The sequence below is a fragment of the Schistocerca cancellata genome, chromosome 6, assembly GCF_023864275.1.
Source record: "Schistocerca cancellata isolate TAMUIC-IGC-003103 chromosome 6, iqSchCanc2.1, whole genome shotgun sequence".
Taxonomy (NCBI): domain Eukaryota; kingdom Metazoa; phylum Arthropoda; class Insecta; order Orthoptera; family Acrididae; genus Schistocerca; species Schistocerca cancellata.
In genome coordinates, this window is record NC_064631.1 from 291377265 (window position 1) to 291400759 (window position 23495).

General features: G+C 40.8%; 1 protein-coding gene across 1 annotated transcript in view; it reads left to right on the plus strand.

Moving 5' to 3' along the window:
• LOC126088556 (fanconi-associated nuclease 1-like) overlaps positions 1-23495 on the plus strand; it is a 173873-nt gene that overhangs the window by 67311 nt on the left and 83067 nt on the right. Inside the window, exons 4-7 of the mRNA XM_049906741.1 lie at positions 352-541; positions 1551-1874; positions 10300-10483; positions 15875-16102. Coding sequence (XP_049762698.1) covers positions 352-541; positions 1551-1874; positions 10300-10483; positions 15875-16102 — 926 coding nt within the window. The remainder of the gene's footprint in view (positions 1-351; positions 542-1550; positions 1875-10299; positions 10484-15874; positions 16103-23495) is intronic.

Here is a 23495-nt window from a genome sequence, read left to right on the forward strand (position 1 = left end):
GATTATTAATTTCACTGTTGTCAGCTTGTGATGGTGGTAGTGTTTACTCTCTCTCTCTCTCTCTCTCTCTCTCTCTCTCTCTCTCTCTCTGTGTGTGTGTGTGTGTGTGTGTGTGTGTGTGTGTGTGTGTGTGTGTGTGCGCGCGCGCGCGCTCCCACCCGCACCCATGTTGCACACTGTTGCTGCTGTTTTCAGGTGTCCTGCTGTTGAAATGTCAGCAGTTGTCAACAATGTCACCAGGCTACATTCCCATTAGTTATTTGAGCTCTGCATATGCTGGGAGAAACTCAGGTCTAACTATCAGCTTTCTTGCATGTGAAATTCAAGAAGTTAATCTTCTTTTCTTTTCAGAAAGACGGTAAAGCAACAGTTGAGTCAAAAAAGACAGAACACAATGAAAAGGAGGAAAGAGATTCCAGTGATTCCAAAACAGACACCAGCAGTAGCTCAGTAAGCCTAAGCAGTGAAGAAACAAACGAAACAGGGACATCAAAGGAACAGAGGACTCTGGCCACAGCTGCTTTGGATATCAAAGAAATTAGTATGTACCAAAGTGCCCGATTTACTGTTGTCTGAGGCACCATTAACTCATTTTTAATAAAATTTTGCGATTGCATGTTCTCTGATTTTTCATTCCCTCTTCCCGGCCCGCCACCCCCCCCCCCCCTCTCTCTCTCTCTCTCTCTCTCTCTCTCTCTCTCTCTCTCTCTCATCCCCCTCCCATACTTTGCTTCATCTTCATTGTTAAAATTCATTCCCTTCCTCCCACCTACACAGCTGGCAGCACAGGTAGCCATTGTTGTCTGCTTTGTTAGTGTTATGTACTTCACTCCATTTCATACGTTTTCATTTCCTTGTGATAAGTCTTTGTAATTTTTGCTGCAGGATCATTATCAAACATGTAAATACATAAGATGATTTCACTTTTAATTATGAACAACTTTAAAGTAATTTTTTCCTCCATGCATGCCTTCTGCTTTTCCAGAAGTATGAAGTGCTGGTTAAGGTGTCTGTGTGGTGGTAGGCAGACTGAGCTTCTCCCCCCACGTGGCTCCCAGCCCCACAGTAGCCTGTGTGGAAGCAGGGCTCACTTCCTCCATCACCATATCCTCCTCTAACAATTAGCCAACTTACAGTTAAAACACTGTATGTATTGCCACTTTCGTTGTATTCTTCTGACCTTGCACACGTGATGAGATGTTGAGCTGCACAGAAATGAGCATTGTTCCTTGTGAAACTGCATGTCACCAAGATGAAATCTATGACCAGGAGGGAGGATATTGACAGGCAGTTTCATAAATATTGAGCAACTGCCAGCAGTGTGTTGGCATTCTTAAAGAATGGAATGAAGGGACAGATATCTCACATTTTTAAATAAGGAACACTAAAACAGTAATTCTCTAGTATGAGACATTTAGTTCAATGCTTCCCTCCCTTATAATTCTAAGCTAAGTCTAAGTCCTGCACAGTGTCAAGTACTAGTGCAGCACAACTGGAGAATATTTGATTTCATACATACTGTGTACTTGTTATTTGTGTACTTTCTGCAGGCAACTCATCCCCACTGACTGCAACTGATCGTGCTTTGGACCAAGTGCTCTCGTGTCCTTCTGGTGACTTGTACACAGACAAACTTGTAGGTGTACTTGCACCAGTCTTAAGGCACCCGCACACTGCTCCACTGTTGTCAAATGAAGAGTGGCGCATGGTGGTGTGTTACCTCTTGCTGCCACCATCCAGCCGAACTGCTGTTACCCGACTTCTAGCCCGTCAACCTGGCTGGCACCGTCTCAGTGCCTTAGAACGCTATGGTTCAGTGAGTGAATTGCAGGAGAGATTTGAAGCACCTCAGGAAGATGGGTTTGTTTCCTTAGGTAAAAGCAAGTATTTCATGGTGCCACACACTTAAAAAAGTAAGCAAGTAGAGTGTCTCAATTCAGTCTGCTTGTGGAATACGTATTACTGTGTGGATACAGAAAAACAGTCTTGGTTGCACAAGGTAGGTTTATTTAATCTTCATTGTGATGCGTTTCACCTGTTCTAGACATCATCAGACAATCGATAAAAACTCTGTCTTCGTGGGTGATATAAAGAAGCACTGACAGTGGCCATCTGCCTGTTTCCTCAGAGTTCTTTGGGACTCTTAATCTTGTTTGATGCTGTGGACATGAGTAGAAAGAATTTTATCGGTGATGTCATGAAGCATAGACTGTGTCTCTCTGATTGTTACCTTTCAGTTCTGTGGGACTTTTAATTAAGTTTGACGCCATGGTCACAATTAGCAAGATTTTTATTGATTGTCTGATGATGCCTATAACAGGTGAAACGTGTTACATGTGAAGATTAAATAAACCTATTTGATGCCTAGAATGGCAAAATGAGTCACATGCAAAGATTAAATAAACCTATCTTGTGCAATTAAGACTGTTTTTTCTGTATCTATAATCTTTTACAGTTGCTGAACCTCTGCCACTGCTGTAGTTATGCTGTGGAGTGATTTTAATTTTATTACTCTGTTCTTATTATTGGAGAAATTATAAAAACTCTGGTACTGGTTTGCCAGGCTTGCACACAGAAACTGGCTGTCGAGTGTCATGGTGGGCTAAAAAGGTTGTCAGGTGTTTGTGGTGGATGTCGGTAGGGAGCAGCTGAACAGTTGTGCAAGACAGTTGCACCTGTGCCATGTGGGAATGTCAGTTCTGTGGTTATCTGGTCCTGCTGGTGGCAGAGTTGACCTTGATGTTGTTGTGAGTGGAGGCTCCCACTTGCAGTGGTATGCTTCCCCCGTGCCGTATCCTCTTCTGTCCTTCCATTGCCTGCAGCCTCTTACCATAGTGAGGCTCACATCAGCATCTGCCAATGGATTTTGACCTGCCCTCCTCCTCCTCCTCCTCCTCCTCCTCCTTCTCATCCCCCCCCCACCGCCCCCCCCCCCCCCCACCGCCGCCCCCCACTCTCCACTGATGGAGGCCGCCTCACCTCCACTGCTGTTGCTGGTGGACTTCTCCGTTGCCTCAGCCTCCATGCAATTCTGCCCTACTGACAATACCAGTGGTGTCATCATTTCCTCCTTTAATCATCGGTCCACTGCCAGATTCTCTGGTGGCCTCTCCAGTTCTGCACCTGAGGTTGCAGCCCAAGCCTGGCTATTTTTGGGAATATGTAGTCTTCAAAGGAGGAAGGTATTTAGTGTTCCTGCCACCAGACATCAAGATGGAAGCAGAATAGCTGGTCTCAGTAATGCTGCGAAATAATGCAGAAACCTCCCATGGAGGGCGCACACAACACATAGTGTGGACAGACCTGCTGACGGAGGTGTTTATCTTCAGGTGGCAATAAGCCGAGTAGATCAGTGCTTACGCTGAGTTCAACTACCGCGGATCTCAACTTGCTTATTGTGCCAAGTGCTAATGCTGAATGCTCATTTGAAAGTTATCCACACCAACCGTGTGCTGACTTGTACCGGTGCACATCATTAAGAGGATTCAGACTTTCAGCTTTCTGTAGATTGAATCGTTTGATAAATTTTCATTTCCTCTCATGGTTTTCTGTTCCCCAGCTATTATCAAGCCTCATCGTTCCACAAAGTACCTGCATCGACAGTGTGTGTAGTGTAGTGTAGCATAGTGGCGTCATTGCACTGGTGCAAATGCTAAATCAACAAATTTCATTTTCGGTGTTATGTTTATTGGTGTTACAAATTATGTATGCTAAATTAGTTACCATCATCATCAATACTACTACTACAAAATTGTTTAGGCTTTCGTGGCCACTTGTTGACAAACTGCCTATTGGCTTCTGTCTCGGGTTCTTCGGTCGACGTTCATCTAATGATTTTTCTTACGTTTCGCCAGCACGATTGGCTGGCATTGACAAAGCTTCACCCTCCATTGCCAGTGGTGAACTGGAGCCGAGCTCGCGGCCACAGACTATATGTACCTGGCACGCCAACATCCGAGGGCTTCTCTGCGGTCATTTCCAGTGCGGTTCTCCTCTTGCTAACTGCGACGGTCGTTCACTGCAGTACAGGAAGCCAGGATCCATTTACCTTAAGGCTTTCCTCTTTCTTGTTGAAACTGTTCGCGTGTTTTTGTATTTCTACAGCTTCTCTGAACAAGAGCGTGTGGTAGTGCTTGTCTTCAGCCAGAACTTCTGTGTCGGCGAATTTTATTACATGGTCGGTCTCATTCAGTGCGTGCTCTGCCACGGCCGATTTCTCCACCTGCCCCAACCTGCAATGTCGCTTATGCTCTTTGATCCAGGTGTTAATTGATCGTCCAGTCATTCTGACATAAACTTTCCCGCATGTGCATGCTATACGGTATATTCCCGACATTGCAAGTCTCTTTTCTCCTTCACTGATCTAAGACACTCTTTGATCTTCCTTGTCGGTTTGAAAATCGTATTTACGTCATGTTTGTGCAATATATGGCCGATTCTTTCTGTCACTCTGGGAATGTATGGCAGAAAGGCCGTACCCGACATTTCTTTTTCTGGTTCCTTACCTCGCCAAGTGTTTGGCTCTGTTACACTTCTAATATCATTTGTGGAGTACCCATTGCTCCTCAGAACAGTTTCCAGGTGTTGCATTTCTCGTTTGAGGTGTTGCGGCTCACATATTCGTCCTGCTCTCGTTTCGAGCGTACTAATCATGCCTCTTTTCTGGCTCGGGTGGTGGTTTGACAGTTTGTGCAGGTATTGGTCCATGTGTCGGTTTTCGATACACGCTGTGTCCCAGGTTTTTGCCGTCCCTTGTGACCAGCACATCTAGAAATGGCAGTTTCTTGTCCTTTTCTACTTCCATGGTAAATGTTATGTTGGCATGGAGGCTGTTCAAGTGTCTTAGGATGTCACCGAGCTGTTCTTCACCATGGCTCCACACCACGAAAGTATCATTGACGTACCTGTAACACACCTGGACTCGGCGACTTGCAAACCTAAGGTTGCAACACCTGGAAACTGTTCTGAGGAGTAATGGGTACTCCACAAATTATATTAGAAGTGTAACAGAGCCAAACACTTGGCGAGGTACGGAACCAGAAAAAGAAATGTCGGGTACAGCCTTTCTGCCATTCATTCCCAGAGTGACAGAAAGAATCGGCCGTATATTGCATAAACATGGCGTAAAGACGATTTTCAAACCGACAAGGAAGATCAAAGAGTGTCTTAGATAGGCGAAGGAGAAAAGAGACCCACTTGCAATGTCAGGAATATACCGTATAGCATGCACATGCGGGAAAGTTTATGTCAGAATGACTGGACGATCAATTAACACCAGGATCAAAGAGCATAAGCGACATTGCAGGTTTGGGCAGGTGGAGAAATCAGTCGTGGCAGAGCACGCACTGAATGAGACCAACCACGTAATAAAATTCGCCGACACGGAAGTTCTGGCTGTAGAGAAGCACTATCACACGCACTTGTTCAGAGAAGCTGTAGAAATACAAAAACACATGAACAGTTTCAACAAGAAGGAGGAAAGCCTTAAGGTAAACAGATCCTGGCTTCCCATACTGCAGCTAAAGACCGTCGCAGGTAGCAAGAGGAGAACCGCACCGGAAATGACCGCGGAGAAGCCCTCGGCCGTTGGCGTGCCAGGTACATATAGTCTGCGGCCGCGAGCTCAGCTCCAGTTCACCACGGGCAATGGAGGGTGAAGCTTTGACAATGCCAGCCACTCCTGCTGGCGAAACGTTAAAAAAATCATTAGATGAACATCGGCCGAAGAACCTGAGACAGAAGCCAATAGGCAGTTTGTCAATACTGCTACTACTACTACTACTGCTGCTGCTGCTGCTGCTGCTGTATAGTCAGTGTGGTCAATTTGCAATTATTAATAATGAGCAAGGAATGGGGAAGATGCATGTGTGCCTAGTATGAATTAGGGAATGCTGCATCTTCAAGAAGCAAAGAAGATTTAGAAGCTGAATTTGAATTGCATCATCTGCTGAGGGCAGCAGAATCTGAAAAGAAGCAGCAAAGGAAAATATATGGAGTAAAGATAACTACTCAAACAGTAGCCGAAATGCTGAGTCAGCAATAGGCAAGTAAATAAGATTGAGAACATTGCTAGCTTTAGGACGAATCCTCTTCCTGTTGAACTGAAAGGGGATTCATCCAAATTCTACGAAGTTCTCGTCATTGCTTATATGCCTGTTGATGACTCAATGCCTCAGTTGTTATTTATATTCCAAGAGATTTGCATTATCGTAAAGGAAAATACAGGCCAGAGATAAAAGTAATGTCGGTTAGCCACAGATAATGCTCATGCAAGAGAGCTTCCAAAACTGCAGCTCTCACAATCTGTTCCATTTGCTGTACTAACTTGAGTCAGCAGAGCACTCTAAGACTCTCAAGTTACAGCTTCTCGACAATAAATTCACTTGGAAAACAAAAGTCCTCAATGCACCTCTTTAACAAAAACAATGGCTGCCAGGCTTTTTATTAGCGACAAAGTCCAAGCCGAGTGCTTGATGCCCTCAGAATTCAGAATCTACCAATCAGCACTAGCAGGCAACACAGTATGAGCTATGTGCTGAAAATGTATCCCTAATGGAAGTACAATCACAGTTTGTTCCACTTGACACACAAGTAATATCAGATCAGTCACTTGTCTACTGACAGTGGAAGATAAAGCAATTGTTAACAGAAAAATGGACAAAACTACTGAAAATAGTCATTGAAAAATAATTTAAAATGTGGTACAGTGGGAACTACCCTCTACTTCACAGTAGTGTACACAGTATGGATGTGAATGTTGTTTTAATTTGTAATCTTCATGCGGTCTTTGGTACCTTCAGCCAATTCTTCAGTTTTTTCCCAAACAGTCGTAACATCGGTAGGGCACTATGCCTGTTCGTGTTCTGAGTAAGAATCTTCAGAGGGACAGTGTGGACTGTGAGTATGTGAAGGAACTGAACGAGGGGAAAAAATAAAATTGACCGATCGGTCTATACATACCAACAGTAATATCTGCATAGCAAATAGGATGTTTGCCTATGCTGCAGAAGTATATACTGAGGAGACAAAAGTCATAGGATAGCGATATGCACATACCTGTATACAGATGGTGCCAGTATCGCATGCAGGAGGTATAAAAAGTACGTGTCCCAGTCTTCCACCATGGGATGATAGCAAAAGCAGATGATGGCAGTTGACAACGGCCAATTGCGCTCGCGTATTCAGAACATGCGATGTTGCACACCTGTGTGGAAGCTCACGGGAGCAGAATTTTGCTGTAGTAACTAGCGAGCCACGGTGTGAATCGGACATTCGACAAAGCTACAATCCCCCTTGAAAATGTTGTCAGCAGATTGGGACGAAATGTCAGGTTTTAAAGTGAAATCCATTCAACCGTGGCATAAGAGCCCGGAACACTTTATTTATTGTGATAAGAAGTATCGCATGCAGAAGGTATAAAAGGCCACGAGATTGGTGGAGCTGTCATTTGTATTCAGGTAATTCGTGTGAAAAGGTTTTCGACGTTATTGCGGCCACACGACAAGAAATAACAGACTTTGAAATTTCCGTGTTTGAAATTGTTAGGGAATTCAGTATTCTGCAATCCACAGTGTCGAGAGTGTGCCAAGAATACCAAATTTCAGGCATTACCTCTCACCATCGACAATGCGGTGGCCAACGGCATTCACATAATGACCTAGATCAGTAGCGTATGCAGAGAGTTGTCAGTGTTAAATGACAACACTGTGGGAAATAACCCCAGAAATCAGTGTGGGATGTACAACGAACTTATCTGTTAGGACAGTGTGGATAAATCTGCCGTTAATGGGCTACTGCAGCAGAAAACCAATGTGAGTGCCTTTACTAACAACACAAAATCACCTGCAGCTTCTCTCCTGGGCTCAGTACCATATTGAATGGACCCTAGACAACTGGAAAACCATGGCCTGGTCAGATGGGTCCTGATTTCAGTTGCTAAGAGCCGATGGTAGGGTTCGAGTATGGCACTGACCCCACAAAGCCAAGTTATCAACAAGGCACTGTGCAAACTGGTGGTGGCTTCATAATGATATGGGCTGTGTTTAAATGGAATGGACTGGGTCCTTTGGTCCAACTGAACCGATCATTTACTGGAAACAGTTATGTTCAGCTACAGAGATCATTTGCAGCCATTCGTGGACTTCATGTTACCAAACAGTGGTGGGATTTTTATGGGTGCCAGTGCGCCACATCACCAGATGACAGTTGTTTGCAATCAGTTTGAAGAACATTCTGGACAATTAGACCGAATGATTTAGCCATGCAGATTGCTCTGCATCCCGTCTAACATATATGGGACATAATCGAGAGGTCAGTTCGTGCACAAAATCCTGTACTGGCAACATTTTCGCAATTATGAATAGCTATAGGGGCAGCATGGCTCAGTATTTACGCATGGGCTTCCAGCAGTTTCTTGAGTCCATTCCACATCGAGTTGCTACGCTCTTCAGGCAAAAGAAGGTCCAAAACGATATTAGGAGATATCCAATGACTTCTCTCACCTCAGTGTAACACACATTCATTAACACCTCTACTGTACTGGATTGCTGCTGTACACAAGATGAAATTAAGACTTATATTAGGTTGGAGATCGTAAGTCTGTAATTAACTTTGTAGAAGGCTGTTATACAAAGGGGTTCAAAAGTTTTGCACAGTCATCTTTTTTTTGTGAACATACTTGGAATATTTAGCTATAAGTTGGTATATAAAAGTATTTTCTTTTATTTACAGGTAAGCCGTAATGTACTGTGAAGTAGATGTCAGGTTTCAACAATAGTCGGTGATGGAGTTCCTCTTCAAGACCGGTGATGATTCTGCTATATCAATTCACAGGAAGTTGCTCCCTGTTTATGGAAAGGACACGGTGGTTTGCAGCAGTATCCAGCGGTGGTTACAGGGGTTTAAAAAAGGTTATTTCTCTCTGCTGGACAATCCACAATGCATTAGACCATCGATGGCAGTGAGTGATGTGAATAAGGAGACCATTGATCAAATCATCCAAATCACAGATGTGTGACGACATGACAGCTTGCTGAAATGACTCGTTTGTCATTGGGTAGTGTGGTATCACTGTTACAGTCACTAGGGTACAGAAAAATCTGTGCACATTGGGTGCCTAGATTATTGACAAGAAAAATGAAAACTATGAGGAAGAATGTGTGCGAGGGTCTCATGAAGACTTTTACTGAAGAGTGGAAACAGTGTTTTGATGGCATCATTACCCAGGATGAAACAAGGTTGTTTTTGTCTGAACCTGAGAGCAAAACCCAATCCATGGAGTGGCGTCATCTGGGTTCCCCTTGAAAGAAGAAATCAAGACTTTCACGAACAGCAGACCAAAAGATTATGGTCTCCTTCTGGGATCAGTGTTGTGTCATTTTCATTGACTGTTTGGAACCTGGCTCCACAATTAACAGGGGCCATTACTGTTTGACATTGGACAAGCTGTGACATGCCTTCAAGACCCACAGACCACAGCTTCAGGGTCAGCTCATCAGACTACACCATGACAATTCCAAACCCCATACAGTCCTTATGACGCAGGAAATGGGTTGGAAAATTGTTCCTCATCCTCCCTACAGTCCTGCATTGGCTCCGTATGATTTTTACCTCTTCGGTTGTCTGAAGACCCACCTGCACAGTAAAACATTTGATAGTGAGAAAGACCATATTTCCTGTGTCAAGTGATGGTGTAAAAGTCAGTCCCCAGAATTTTACCAAAGTGCATTTACATCTGGAAAGAATGTTGGGCCAGATGCGTCACAGCTGATAAAGGCTACATTCAGTAGGCTCAATATATAGCTAAATGTTCCAAGTATGTTCACAAAAAATTTCATTCTCCTCCTGTGCAAAAAATAAAAAAATAGAGATGACTGTGCAAAACTTTCTCAATGCCCTTTGTACTTTATAGTAGTAGCCTGCTTTCATCTGTTAATGTAAAACTTGACTTGTTCCCACATCCCTGAAGGCTCTCTCTCATGACAGGATTTACAGAACACATTGTATGAATTAATAAATAAATGAAATGAGTTAATGTTGTTACAAGTAATAAGCATAAAACTGATGTTTAACATTTTAAAAATTATGGTTGAAGGTGGAGGAGGAAAGTCTCTTTCTTCCTGACTGTGAGATTATGCAAACATTTTGTGATATTTATGGTTCAGGTTTCAAATTTTGTCTGAATATGAATTTTGATGTAAATTCTATTGTTGTACACTCTCTCTCTCTCTCTCTCTCTCTCTCTCTCTCTCTCTCCTTCTCTGAAGAACCTGACCTAAAAGCAGCCATTTTTCCTAACAGACTGCTCCTCAGAATCTGCCTCAGTGCTGCTGCCTTTATTGAAGATGCCAGAAATAAAATCATTATGCAGTGAATTCAATATTGCAACTGCAGCCAAGAACAAGCCACAGTTGATCAGTGACCTATTGAAGCTTCAAGCTAGACAGAAAGGAGTTACAGGGAAAAGTGTTCCTCTTGTCTCCCGGTAAGTATTAATTTGGTATCATCTTAGTTAATGTGACATGAGAATGTGCCAAGTTAGTTAACAACAACTGTACATAGAAAATTAAACTATTGCTTATACTAGTGGGAAGTTATATAAATGGCAGCTTAGACAGAAAAAATATTTCTAAGGAGGTGGTTATTCTGTACTACACACACATTCCAAGATGACTCCCAGTGACATGGCTGACTGGAGTAACAGACCTGAAAAAAGTTGAATGATATACATCAGTATTCACTGACATGTTGCCACTAACTTAGCTAGCAGACAACACATTAATGCCCCTCTCCCTACAAAAGCAGAAGTGACACGTGGAGATAACAATCGCTGAAATGGTATGAGTGAGTTTGAAGTCACCATATTTACTGCCATGTTGGATGCCTTAAATGGAGTCTTGTCTGCTAGTTAATGTTGATAGTGACTAAACTCAGTTAATGTCAATAATCGTCCTTTGGTTTGTGTTAGTTGAGTACCTCCTCTCTGCCTCCTCACCGAGAATGTTTTTAGAGTGTGCATAAAGTACAAAGAATTCTACACTAAAAAATGTGTCCGCAATTCAGGCTAATTTTGTCTGTTGAATTGTGCTATAAGATGCAACTGCGTAAAAGGTGTCAGTTGTATTTTGTGGAATGATAAACCTCTGTAGATTAGATGTCTTAAAATTTTGTGGAGTAAATGCTGGTAATGTAGGCAGTGCAAGGTGAAAACAAAGAAAGACAGTGTTGATGAAATGCATATCGCGTATTCCATAAAGAGCCAAAGACACCAGTGTATTGTTCACTGGATCCAGGGTAGAAACCTTCCAGTCAACAACTGAAAGTTCTATTAAAAGACTTCCAGAGTGGTTCACCAAAAATAAGCTCATTGTAAACACTGAAAAACTGTATACGTCAACTCTCATTTACTTCCATAATCTAGCCGAATGCTGTTCAAGCATAATTAAAAAATGATCCTCTAGAAAATGTGAAAAAATTTTTGGTTTGTGGGTTCAGCAAGATTTAAAATGGGACACACTTGTAAATAATTTATCAAAGAAACTCTTCTGTGTGGTACAGCCTAAGAATATTAAAGTCTACAAAAAGCAGAACAACATTAGTACAGGCATACTATGCATAGTTCCACACTCTACCCCAATATACACAGAGGTGACAGAAGTCATGGGATAGTGATATGCATATATACAGATGGCTGTGGTATCATGTACACAGGGTATACAAGGGCAGTGCAATGGCAGAGATGTCACTTATACTCCAATCGCACATGTGAAAAGGTTTCCAATATGATTATGGCCGCTTGATGGGAATTAACAGACATTGAACATGGGATGGTAGTTGGAACTAGACACATGAGACAGTCCATTTCAGAAATTGTTATGAAATTCAATATTCCACAAGCCACAGTGTCAAGAGTGTGCAATGAATACCTAATTTCAGGCATTATCTCTCACCACGGACAACACTCCTCCTGATGGCCTTCACTTAACAACATAGAGCAGCGGTGCTTGCATAGGGTTGACTGTGCTTACAGAAAAACAACACTGCATAAAATAACAGCAGAAATCAGTGTGGGACGTACGCCGAATATTTCTATTAGGACAGTGCGGCAAAATTGGGTGTTAATGGTCTGTGGAAGCAGATGACCTATGCAAGTGCCTTTGCTAACTGCGGGACATCGCCTGCAGCGCTTCTCCTAGCCTCATGACCTTATCAGGTGGACACTAGACAGTTGAAAGCTGTAGCCCGATCAGATGAGTCCCAATTTCAGTAGTTAAGAGCTAATGATAGCATTCGAGGATGGTGTAGACCCCACAAAACCATGGAGCCAGGTTGTCAGCATGATACTGTGTAAGCTGGTAGTATTTCCATAATGGTGTGGGCTGTGTTTACATGGATTGGTCGGGGTCCTCTGGGCCAACTGAACGTATCATTGAATGAAAATGGTTATGTTCAGCTACTTGGAGACCATTTGCAGCCATTCATGGACTTCATGTCCCTAAACAACAATGGAATTTTTATGGATAAGTACCATGTCACCAGGCCACAACTGTTCACAATTTGTTTGAAGAACATTCTGGACAATTTTTGCAAATGAATTAGCCTCCCTGATTGCCCAACATGAATCCTATCAAACTTCTATGGGAAATAATAGAGAGACAGTTCGAGCATGAAATCATCACTGTCAACACTTTCCCAATTATGGATGATTGTAGAAGCACATGGTTCAGTATTTATGCAGGGGACTTGCAACGACTTGTTGAGTCCACGCAAAAGGACTTCCAACATGATATTAGGAGTTATCCCATAACTTTTGTCTCCTCAGTGTAAGATCAATTTCTGGGAACACTCAACTTTTAGCATAAATGTTTATAGAATGCAGAAAAACTCTAAGAATAATTTGTGGCCTTATAAAGAGAGATTATTCTAATTTCCACTTTACTGAGTTTGTGTTTTGAATGTTCCATGCTTTTTCATAATCATTTATGGAAGTATAATGTTAACTAGGGAGCCTCTTGAAAACAGGAAAATTACTACAGAACAATAATATACACAACTTCTGTAGGAAAACTACTACAGAACAAAAATGTACTTGACTTGTGTACAAGACAGAAATCAGATGTGCACCAAACATATTGCAGAACAACATCCAATCAGAGGAACATAATTAACATTGGTGCCATACTACACAATAAGAAAACAGAGGAAATAAAAATTGTTACATACCCAATATTTAACATGAAATTAAAGACCTTCTAATAAAGTGCTATTTCTATTCTGAATTTTGTGGTATATAAAATAAATATGGCTTAAAAATTTGATTATAACAATAGGTAGCAAATTTTTTTGCCTACTATTTTACTGATACTATGTATTACTGTATCCTTTGTTTGGTCTGTCATTAAACAATTACTGATATACTTAGAGTATAAAAATATCCACCTTCTTTCCTGCTGATTCTAAATATAACTGTACCCTCATTTTGACCTGCTAAATATCAGTTGTACAATTTGAGCTGTGTGATAAAACTGAACCCATAAAAAGTCAAATAAGATCATTATCCCAGACCTTTCCCAAGGCATAGGTGATTTTTTGATTTTTCTAATGCAAAAAAACAACTGTTCTTAAAAATAAAAATGGTCAAGACTTACTGCTCTTTTACATTAACCTTATCTTAAAATGTATGCATGAACAGAAACAAAGAACACTTAAGTTGGAATTAAAAACACTAACAAACAACAGGGTGTGTGAACCACAAGGATGACAATCACTCTTCTCTGTTTGAAGGAGTCTTGACAGAGAGTATGAAAAATATACAAAAACTTAGTGTTATGCTTTGAACATATGAATCTTTGTGAATGCTACACACATTGAGTGATTTGAATTCTCTCCCCAAACACAAGTAGTTTTTCACTGAATCAGTTTTCCTGTTACATGTGTATTTTCTGTTATCCATCAGAAGTCAATCATGATTAAAATGTGGTCATTTTCTTTTACCTTTAAGGGTGAGAGAGTTATAAGTATGGAATTGATTTCCAAGGACATTTCTTTTCTCTCCATATTGGACCTAATCATGAACACTTCATAGACATACATTCCGTGAAATAAATCAGTTGGCATGTATCAGATTTTACATTGAATAAACTTTCCTGTTTTCTTTGTAGTTGTATATTTGTTTTTCTGTCTGCTTTCAATATTAATTTTTTCTGATATACTGATTGACTACTAAGCTGTCATTACACAGTAATTAGCAGAAATCTCACTTTCCTCTTTCATAATCCCTTTCTTCTAGCCTTTACCTTAGTTTTGTTGGGGGACTGAACTTTGAATTTTCAAAATCTTATGTCACTTACATGGCCTATGTATCCCAACCACTTGTCTTTTTTTACTACATTTCATTGTAGTCCAGTCTTTCCATTCTACTAACTGTTTATTACTTTTGTACCTGTTTTATAATGTCGCCATTCTGATTAACTCCAGCACTGATTGGCATGGACTGTGGGGAAGTGAATTTCATGTATCAAATAAATTGAAAAGGAGGAATGTAGAAATATAAGGAAATCGTGTATGTCGGCAATATACAGGGTGATTCAAAAAGAATACCACAACTTTAATAATGTGTATTTAATGAAAGAAACATAATATAACCTTCTGTTATACATCATTACAAAGAGTATTTAAAAAGGTTTTTTTTTTTTCACTCAAAAACAAGTTAAGAGATGTTCAATATGGCCCCCTCCAGACACTCGAGCAATATCAACCTGATACTCCAACTCGTTCCACACTCTCTGTAGCATATCAGGCGTAACAGTTTGGATAGCTGCTGTTATTTCTCGTTTCAAATCATCAATGGTGGCTGGGAGAGGTGGCCGAAACACCATATCCTTAACATACCATATCCTTAACATACCCCCATAAGAAAAAATCGCAGGGGGTAAGATCAGGGCTTCTTGGAGGCCAGTGATGAAGTGCTCTGTCACGGGCTGCCTGGCGGCCGATCCATCCCCTCGGGTAGTTGACATTCAGGTTTCATAACTAACCTTTTTCGTAGGACTCTCCATACAGTTGATTGTGGAACTTGCAGCTCTGTGCTAGCTCTGCGAGTCGATTTTCCTGGGCTGCGAACAAATGCTTGCTGGATGCGTGCTACATTTTCATCACTCGTTCTCGGCCGTCCAGAACTTTTCCCTTTGCACAAACACCCATTCTCTGTAACCTGTTTATACCAACATTTAATACACCACCTATCAGGAGGTTTAACACCATACTTCGTTCGAAATGCACGCTGAACAACTGTCGTCGATTCACTTCTGCCGTACTCAATAACACAAAAAGCTTTCTGTTGAGTGGTTGCCATCTTAGCATCAACTGACGCTGACGCCTAGTCAACAGCGCCTCAAGCGAACAAATGTACAACTAAATGAAACTTTATAGCTCCCTTAATTCGCCGACAGATAGTGCTTAGCTCTGCCTTTTGTTGTTGCAGAGTTTTAAATTCCTAAAGTTGTGGTATTCTTTTTGAATCACCCTGTATTTCACGTAACATTGTAGGTATAAACAATATTATGGGAATAGGTACCTCAGCATTTGTGTACTAATAATTTTATGGCAACTCTATCTCTTTATTATCTTACCTATCTGTATACAGTGTGCCGGCTGTGTACTAGATAACTGTTTCTCTTGTGGAGTTCCAGGCTAACAGCTGTTACTACTTTTGCTTTGAGCATCAGTTGCTCTGCTCATCTCCTATTTAAAACGATGTTTGGTTACCAAATTTTAGTTTGTATATGATGTAACTAATTATAAAAATTGCTGTTAATAAATTTATAATTAATAAAATTATTATACCTTGGAATTTATTGTGGATTTAATTTTACAGCATTGTACGAGCATTAGGTCCCTGTGTGAAAGCCAATGATAGTTTACGTTCACTTCTGTCACGGCTCTTCTTAATCACATCACTTGGTTGTGCATCAGCTCCTGAAGATCGAACTCTTGCTTCGATGGTGTTTCGTGTGACAAATGTTGAAACTGGTCGTGTAATTTACCCAAATTGTGAAGTCATACGCAAGAGTGTGATATTTCCCACTCGGGAACATTTACTCAGGTATGTCCTGCAATTATATGACTTTTGTTAGAAAGGAAATCATCAATATAGCTTCAAATAGGTGTCTCACAGACATTTTTCTTCATATTTTTCTTTCCATGTTACTACATATTTTTAAACCGAATATTGCACTACACTAATTTTTACCCCTGCTATTGAATGGGCACATAAAATTTCACTTAAAAATAATGTGGTTTGTAATGAGAAACAAACCAACATCTTCTGTCGATGTTAAATGTCGCAAGAAGCATACATTGAGCACTGTTTGTTTGCCCTGACTCCATCTACACCTTGCAAAAATGAAATTGAAAATATCTGCTGAAATGCTTGAGAAAACACACCTAATGCTTTTAGCAGACACACTTGGTATATATGGATGCTTATGCGTGCCTTCCAGTGCAGCTGGAGTGAATTCAACTAAACTTTTTAAAAATGTGACGCAGGATTCAAATTCCATGTGGTTAAGACCCTCCTCTTTGTAAGAGTGACCTAGGAAAGCACTTGTATGCAGACAAGGAGAAATTTAAACCAAATTTAATATAATATGATTTACTATTTAAATTTGTGTGTGTGTGTGTGTGTGTGTGTGTGTGTGTGTGTGTGTGTGTGAAGGAATCACTGCTGACTCTTCTTTACTTTAACGTATTCTGACAATAAATTATAACTGCTATTAATCTAGTCACTCTGATAATTATAGCAATTACTTCTATGTTAGATTGAATATGTGAATGTCTATTAGGAGACAAACAGCTAGTTTGAAAGAAGCCACTGCTCTGTGCGTTAAACAGTCTTCTGGTGTTTTGTATAATACTTCAAACAAAGTATTTACTCTATACAGATCACTGTCTGTACTTTTCTCAGCTTTATGTACACTGTGCACTTTTTCGATTTTGAATGCAAAGTTACCCCACTTTTACGTTTTCCATTTGTACGTTTTCGCACTTTTACGCTATTATTTTTACTCCTCCACAGTCATTTTTGTCGCACTTATGCATTGTAAAGACTAAGAAATCATCTTGAAATGAAATGTTTCATATATGGTTTGGCCAGTGATTGTTAGTTTGCTGTCGGCATGCAAAGTCACAGTTATTATTGTGAGCCTTAACTCAGTACACATGGTGACACTGTTCTTGTTGACCTTGTGGCAGTCGGTTTCAGATCATATAACTTGGCGGAACATTGTTCACATTGCTCCCAATAGTGGCCTCCACACGATGCCACTCAGGGGTGCTGTTGACCAGCCAAGCAGTGGGTAGTCCCTTATGAACAGTCAGCATGAGATGTCAGTAAAAACAGCAGCAGTAGTGGCAGCATCAAAGTTGCTCAAAGCAACAGCTCCACCTGTTCTCACTGGCGGCATGACATGTCGTTTCATGTGAATGCCTAAGCGCTGCAGAGTAGCACTTCTCAATGGCGTTGTGTAATGGGGCCCCGAGAAGAGAAAATACAGCCTACAATCCAACAATTGCACAATACATACCTGTGACACTTGACAGTAGTGTAAGCAGGTGGAGAGCACACTGAGTGGAACTAGGAGTGTTTTTGCAAGGGGTGAACTCAGTTTTTTTGTGTGTAGTTTCCAATTTTCATGCATGGAAAAATGATGAGTTCGTAACAAAATAAAAGATGTCTTTCCATGCAGAAGATAGTAAACATAATTGAAGAAAAGCAAAGAAGTCCTAGAGAACCTAAAGTAAGCATCGCAAAGTGTCTCAAAATCCCACATTCTGCCTTAACTTCCATACTGGCCAATGAAGCGCCATACTGGCCAACGAAGTGCAGATACAGTCAACTACTTCAAAAACTGGGCCAAATGGTGAGAAATGCGTGCATACCCTGGATGGAAAGCTTACAGACATGGAAAAATGTTTACAGACTTGGTTTCAGCAACAGCATGCGGCCAATGTACATATTTCAGGTGCAATACTGAAAAAAAGGCTTCAGAATTTGCAAAAAAGTTAATTGTTGAAGACTTTCATGTTTCTTCTGGTTGGTTACAACACTTCAAAGTAAGATGTGGCATTACTGGCTGCAGAATTTGTGAGGAGGCGAACAGTGTGAATACTGTCACCGTAGAATGTTGGCAAAAGTGCGCTCTCCCAAATATAATTGCAAAATACAGTGTGAAAGTTATTTACAACACAGATGAAACATTACTTTTTTAAACTTATTGCTGGAAAATATTGGCATTTGAGGATGATCCCTGCTTTGGGGTAAACACAGATGGCTCTGATAAACTTCACCCACTGGTGATTGGGAAGTCAGCAAAGCCTCGATGTTTCAAGGGCATAAAGTCGTATCCCACTGAGCCAAACAAGAAGCCATGGATGACTGCAAACTTCTTCAGGAGTTACTTCGCTAAGCTTCATGCTTAGGTGCATTGTGAGAAGAGGAAAATACTTGCGCTTCTAGACAATTGTTTGTATCGTTCTCTGGCACTACAGTTCACCAACAGAGAACTGCCATTTTTTCAGCAAATTCCAGGAGCCCTGTTCAACTTCTGGGCTTGGGCATCATTGATGTCACAAAAGCAAAGTACAGGAAAATGCTGGTTCAACATGTCATCACACATGTCGATAAAGGGAAGGAAATCCTAAACTGGGAGTATTGCAGGTAAACCAAAGAAATGCATTGTATGTTAGGGCTTTCTTTACACATACACTACATATGTATAGCACTCGCTGTCAGTTCCCTCTGAACTTTACTAAACCATGTAGCTTTTCAATGTATTTTTCTTATCTAGGCAATGCAATAAAAAGGGACTGCTTGGGATCAATTGAAGCCAAACACAATACACAAGTGCTTTCGAAAAGATGGAAAGATGAAACTCAAGCTGGCTGCAAAAATGTTGAACATCTTGATGTAGATTTCGATATACCAGAAGACAATGACTGGCCTTGTATTTAAAATGGAATTGATTTTGGATAATTTTGTTGATTGTGATGCTGATACTGCCATGTGTTGTGTACAAAATGAGGCTGAAATAATTAAAGAAATAGTGCCAGTATCAGCTGAAATAAATAGTTTTGAGGAATCCAAAGAATCGGATGCTGAATCTGTGGACCCTCCCAGTCTGACTGAAGCACTTATTGCATTGGAAGTAACACAATGTTACATATGATCAAGAAACATTAGTGATGACTAGAAGTGCTCAGTGATTTCATATGAGGACGTGATTTATGTATTTAGTATTCATTCCAAAAAACAAGCCACAATAGATTCATTCTTTAGACCTAAATAACTTTCATTGTCCTTACCTTAGGCGTAACCCTATTTGAACTACTGTACCTATTACTGTACATCTTCCATGTCCACACAACTGAATTTAATAGAAATATATTAAGAAGTTTCATTTTAACATTAATCTCACGTGTAAATTTATTTTATCATCCCCCTTCAAAAACATATAAACGAGGTTTTACTGGACACACATCAAAGTTTTGCAGAATTTACACCCTGGGATCCAAATAATTTAGTAAATTGTAAGAGTTGCTAAAGAGTTATTCTTTTATTTTGTCTTTGAATATCCCCAGATTTCAGTTTCCTGCAAACTAAACTGGGAGCATCTCACTTACCAAACTATGACGAAATTAAGCTCAGCAGCTTTTACATTAAGGATGCTCCCTTATATTGGTTAGAAAATGGTCATAGAGGTAGTTTGTTTTGCTTAGTACACTCTTATCGTGCCATATGAAATCATCTTCTAGGGAACTCTCTTCTTATTCAAAAATCTTCATTGCTCAGACAAGAGTGATAAGAGTCATGTGTAGAGCAAGTCCAAGAACATCGTGTCACAAATTATTTAGTCAGCTAGGAGTAGTTACCACCACCTCTCAATACATTTTTTTCTCTAATATCCTTTGTTATTAAGAACACCACTCTCTTTGAAAACAACTGAGTGGTTTACATGCATGACTGTAGACAAAATACTTTCACTGCTGTGGGGATGTATACACATCCTGCAACGCTGTACCCCAGGTGATGCAGACATGTATATGTGCACCACTTGGGTTTTCCTTCAGTATTATGAAAGTCTGAATGCGTCCAGTTTTCCTACAGTATTATGGAAGTCTCAGTGCATCCTTAGCCACTGACTTCTTACTGCTGCATATTAATTACTTCCATATTTTGGTGAGTAAAAAGTTTCGAGTATTTATCGTACAATGTATGTGCCTCATTGTGTGCTGTCATTTGCAAAAAACCTCATTTCAATATCCTGAATTGTTTGAGATATGACGTTTCTTGTGACCACATGATTCACGATGAGGAAGGATGCAAGTGGGCACATTACCCAATAACTTGAGAATGAAACGAGGTATCCTCCTGCTCTCAATTTTAAACGAAGTTTCGATAACTTACCTACGTTCCATTGACTGCAGTATATTAGCTAAAATCAACCATATGCAAAGTTCATGCAATGCATTTTTACCTAGGCAAAATCTTTCAAATTTTGTGCGGTGTTTTACTTAATTTGATTGCAGCACAGTAACTATGGCATATAACAGAAAGAAATTCAGTTCTTCATCTTCTCTTGATAAAAAACTGAATTTCTTTTTGTTATCAAACCATAGGATATGCGAAACTCAAACTTTTTAACCTAATAGTTTTCAAAAAAATCAGGTGATAAATATTTCTTATTGGCCAAAATGCCACCTCTCACCATAGGTGCCAGCCTTTGGTGAGTAGTACTGCAATAACAAAAGCCGCCTCAGCATGGAATGCAAAGAGCACATATGTACCAGTGAAAGTGTTAAGAACAGTGTACTCTCCCCTCCAATGGAATGACAGCACCTGCACAGCGGAGTAGGAGATGCTGGCACCTGCTGCATTAAGCAAACCCACTGTTGGTGCTGACAGAGCCCTTACTGCTGAGATAGGTGGTCATTCTCCAGCCTGTGTGACCCCTGGAGCAGATAGGGCTGACAAAGAATGAGGCACTGGGCCAACAGCTGAAGAGAGGGATCCCCATACCCATCCTGGGAGGCATCTCGTTCCAGTGGCATGCCATGAGTAGAACTTAGGTGCAAATCGTGAGGACATGGAGACCGTGCTGGCTATCGATGACAGCCAGAATCCAGTGAGGATGCCTTCAAAATGCCCTGGCCCAGAATGGTATCCTGGGCGTAAACATCGATGAAACCGTGCTGTTGCAGGACACGTGCCCAGGAGCAAGAGGTTGAACAGTATCTGCATTTGACAGCCTTGCAGGAGTGCAGCAGGGCTCTTGGTTCCAGTCAGTGTCATTCTGTAAGAGCTTAAAAAAAGTGTGAGAGCCTTCTCAGCTGGGAAATCTTCCACATATTTGTGCTTCTGCATCTTAAACATTCAAACAAGGCATTTCACTTCACTGTGGATGGAAGGGAGATGCCGTGATGTGTTGAATGTCATTGTGTGCTTAAAAGTCTCTGAAAGATTATGCCGTAAACTGAGAAACATTGTCCAAAGCCAGGGTGCAAGATAAAGCTTCTATGGAATTCTTTGACAGGGCCTTGACCTTCGCACCGGCTATTACAGATGGCCAACAAGCAACATAAGAGAAAAAAAGCATCAGTTGCCAATAATCAGAAAAATTTATATAAAAAAAGTCAGCAAAATCATGGTGAACTGTTTCCCAAGGCTTTGCAGGGGTCAGCCATGGTGAAACACTTGCGACATGAAGTAGCATTCACTGTTCCTGCTGCTGATGTGTTTGTCCTTGTCAGCCTGGTTTGCTCTTTTGTGCTGTGGTTACCTTCTAGTCCCCCAGTGTGCTAGGCTCCATGTGTCCATGCTGTCAGTAGTGACAACATCACTCCCAGCCTATAATTGGCAGCCCACAATGCGAGAGGCTCTGAAAACTGTGTAATATTCAAAACCTCTTCCAACATAGGGCTCTCAAGCTGAAGGGTACCACAATGCATTTCCTTCTCTGGGGCTGAATGAATGATTCTGTCTCTGACCACGGTGTGTGCAGAAGACTCCTAAGACTTAGCTGTGATGAACCTAACCTATGACTGAGGTCATGAAGCTTAGCTGCCCAAGCACAATATTATTGCTGCAGCTGTTTGCGACTTGATAGAATTCCACACCTGCAACGGTGACGTGTATGCTTGTGGTGATGCAGTGATGCTTGTTCCTGCAGAGGAGCTAACTGGGACAGTAACTGATAACATGCAAGGAGGCATCAATTATGAGAAAAGAGCTTTACAGACCATCTTATCGATCAGTCAGAATGCCACAAAAATATTGGCGAAGCTGTTTCTCGTAAGTCTCCTAGTCTTCTGCAAGGTCATCATAAGGTGGGAATGGTGGTGAGTGAACAACCAGCCGTGGAACTTGAGCCAGTGTCATCAACAACCATTACAGCATGGCCATATGCACATGCTTTTGTTGCAGAAGTAACTTGAATCAAGCCTCCATGGAAAAAATTCGGCCCCTCAATTATTGTGTTCCTAGTTATAACACAAGGACGCACACAACCATAAAAGAAATACAAAATTCTCATCATTTTTTTAATTTTCCCTCGTTCCTTAGCCACTTCAAAATTCATGGAGGTCTGTTCCATCTCTGCAAGTAAATAAAAGGCAGTTTATTTTTTGCCTTACGTGTTTTGCTTCTTTTATTTATGAAGCATCTCCAGTAGTGATTTCCAGTGATGTTAGTCCGTATGTGTGGTCCTGGAAATGTGTTCATTTGGTCCCTATGCTACAGCTGGCTGATTTCCGGCATCACTTACACTTTACATTTTGTGATCAACGTGTGTTTAATTTAGTTCCATAGATGGAACACAGCAGTGGCCTGACTTATGTATGCTTTGGGTGATAGATGGAATAACTTGCGAGTTACTGCAGAAACTAGTCACTAATAAAAATGCAACTCTGACAGAAATGTTAATTAATAAATTACAGATGTATTGAGTTGCTGATTATGATATGAACACAATGCTGGAATTGCGTAAACTGTAGTGTGCAGTGAGTAGTAATCTGTTATTGAATATATGTGTAAATATATGTCACATTATCACAATCTTGACATATTCCACATTAAGGGTGACCCCATCACTGTATGAATCTGTAGGACATGCAATAAAGAAACAAATAACTTCACACAATATTCTTAGTGCACAGTTCTGCTTTCTGCAAGAAGCAGGAATGGATCCAACACCAAATCTTGTAGTAGACTGTAGTTAATGTTTCCCTTCTCAGGATTTAGTTTTATTCCTGTCATATAATTTGCTAATAATGTAATCCTGTGCTTTTTGTTGTTAAAATTAGGCTCCATTGGTGCAAGGGTAAAGCCTTTAATGATGTACCATTTTAGTTTCCCAAGTAGAATTTTATAATCAACAGATCACAATAAGTGCCCTAAATTTGTTTTTGTTCTGTCAAAAATGGGTTTGTAAGATTATATATTG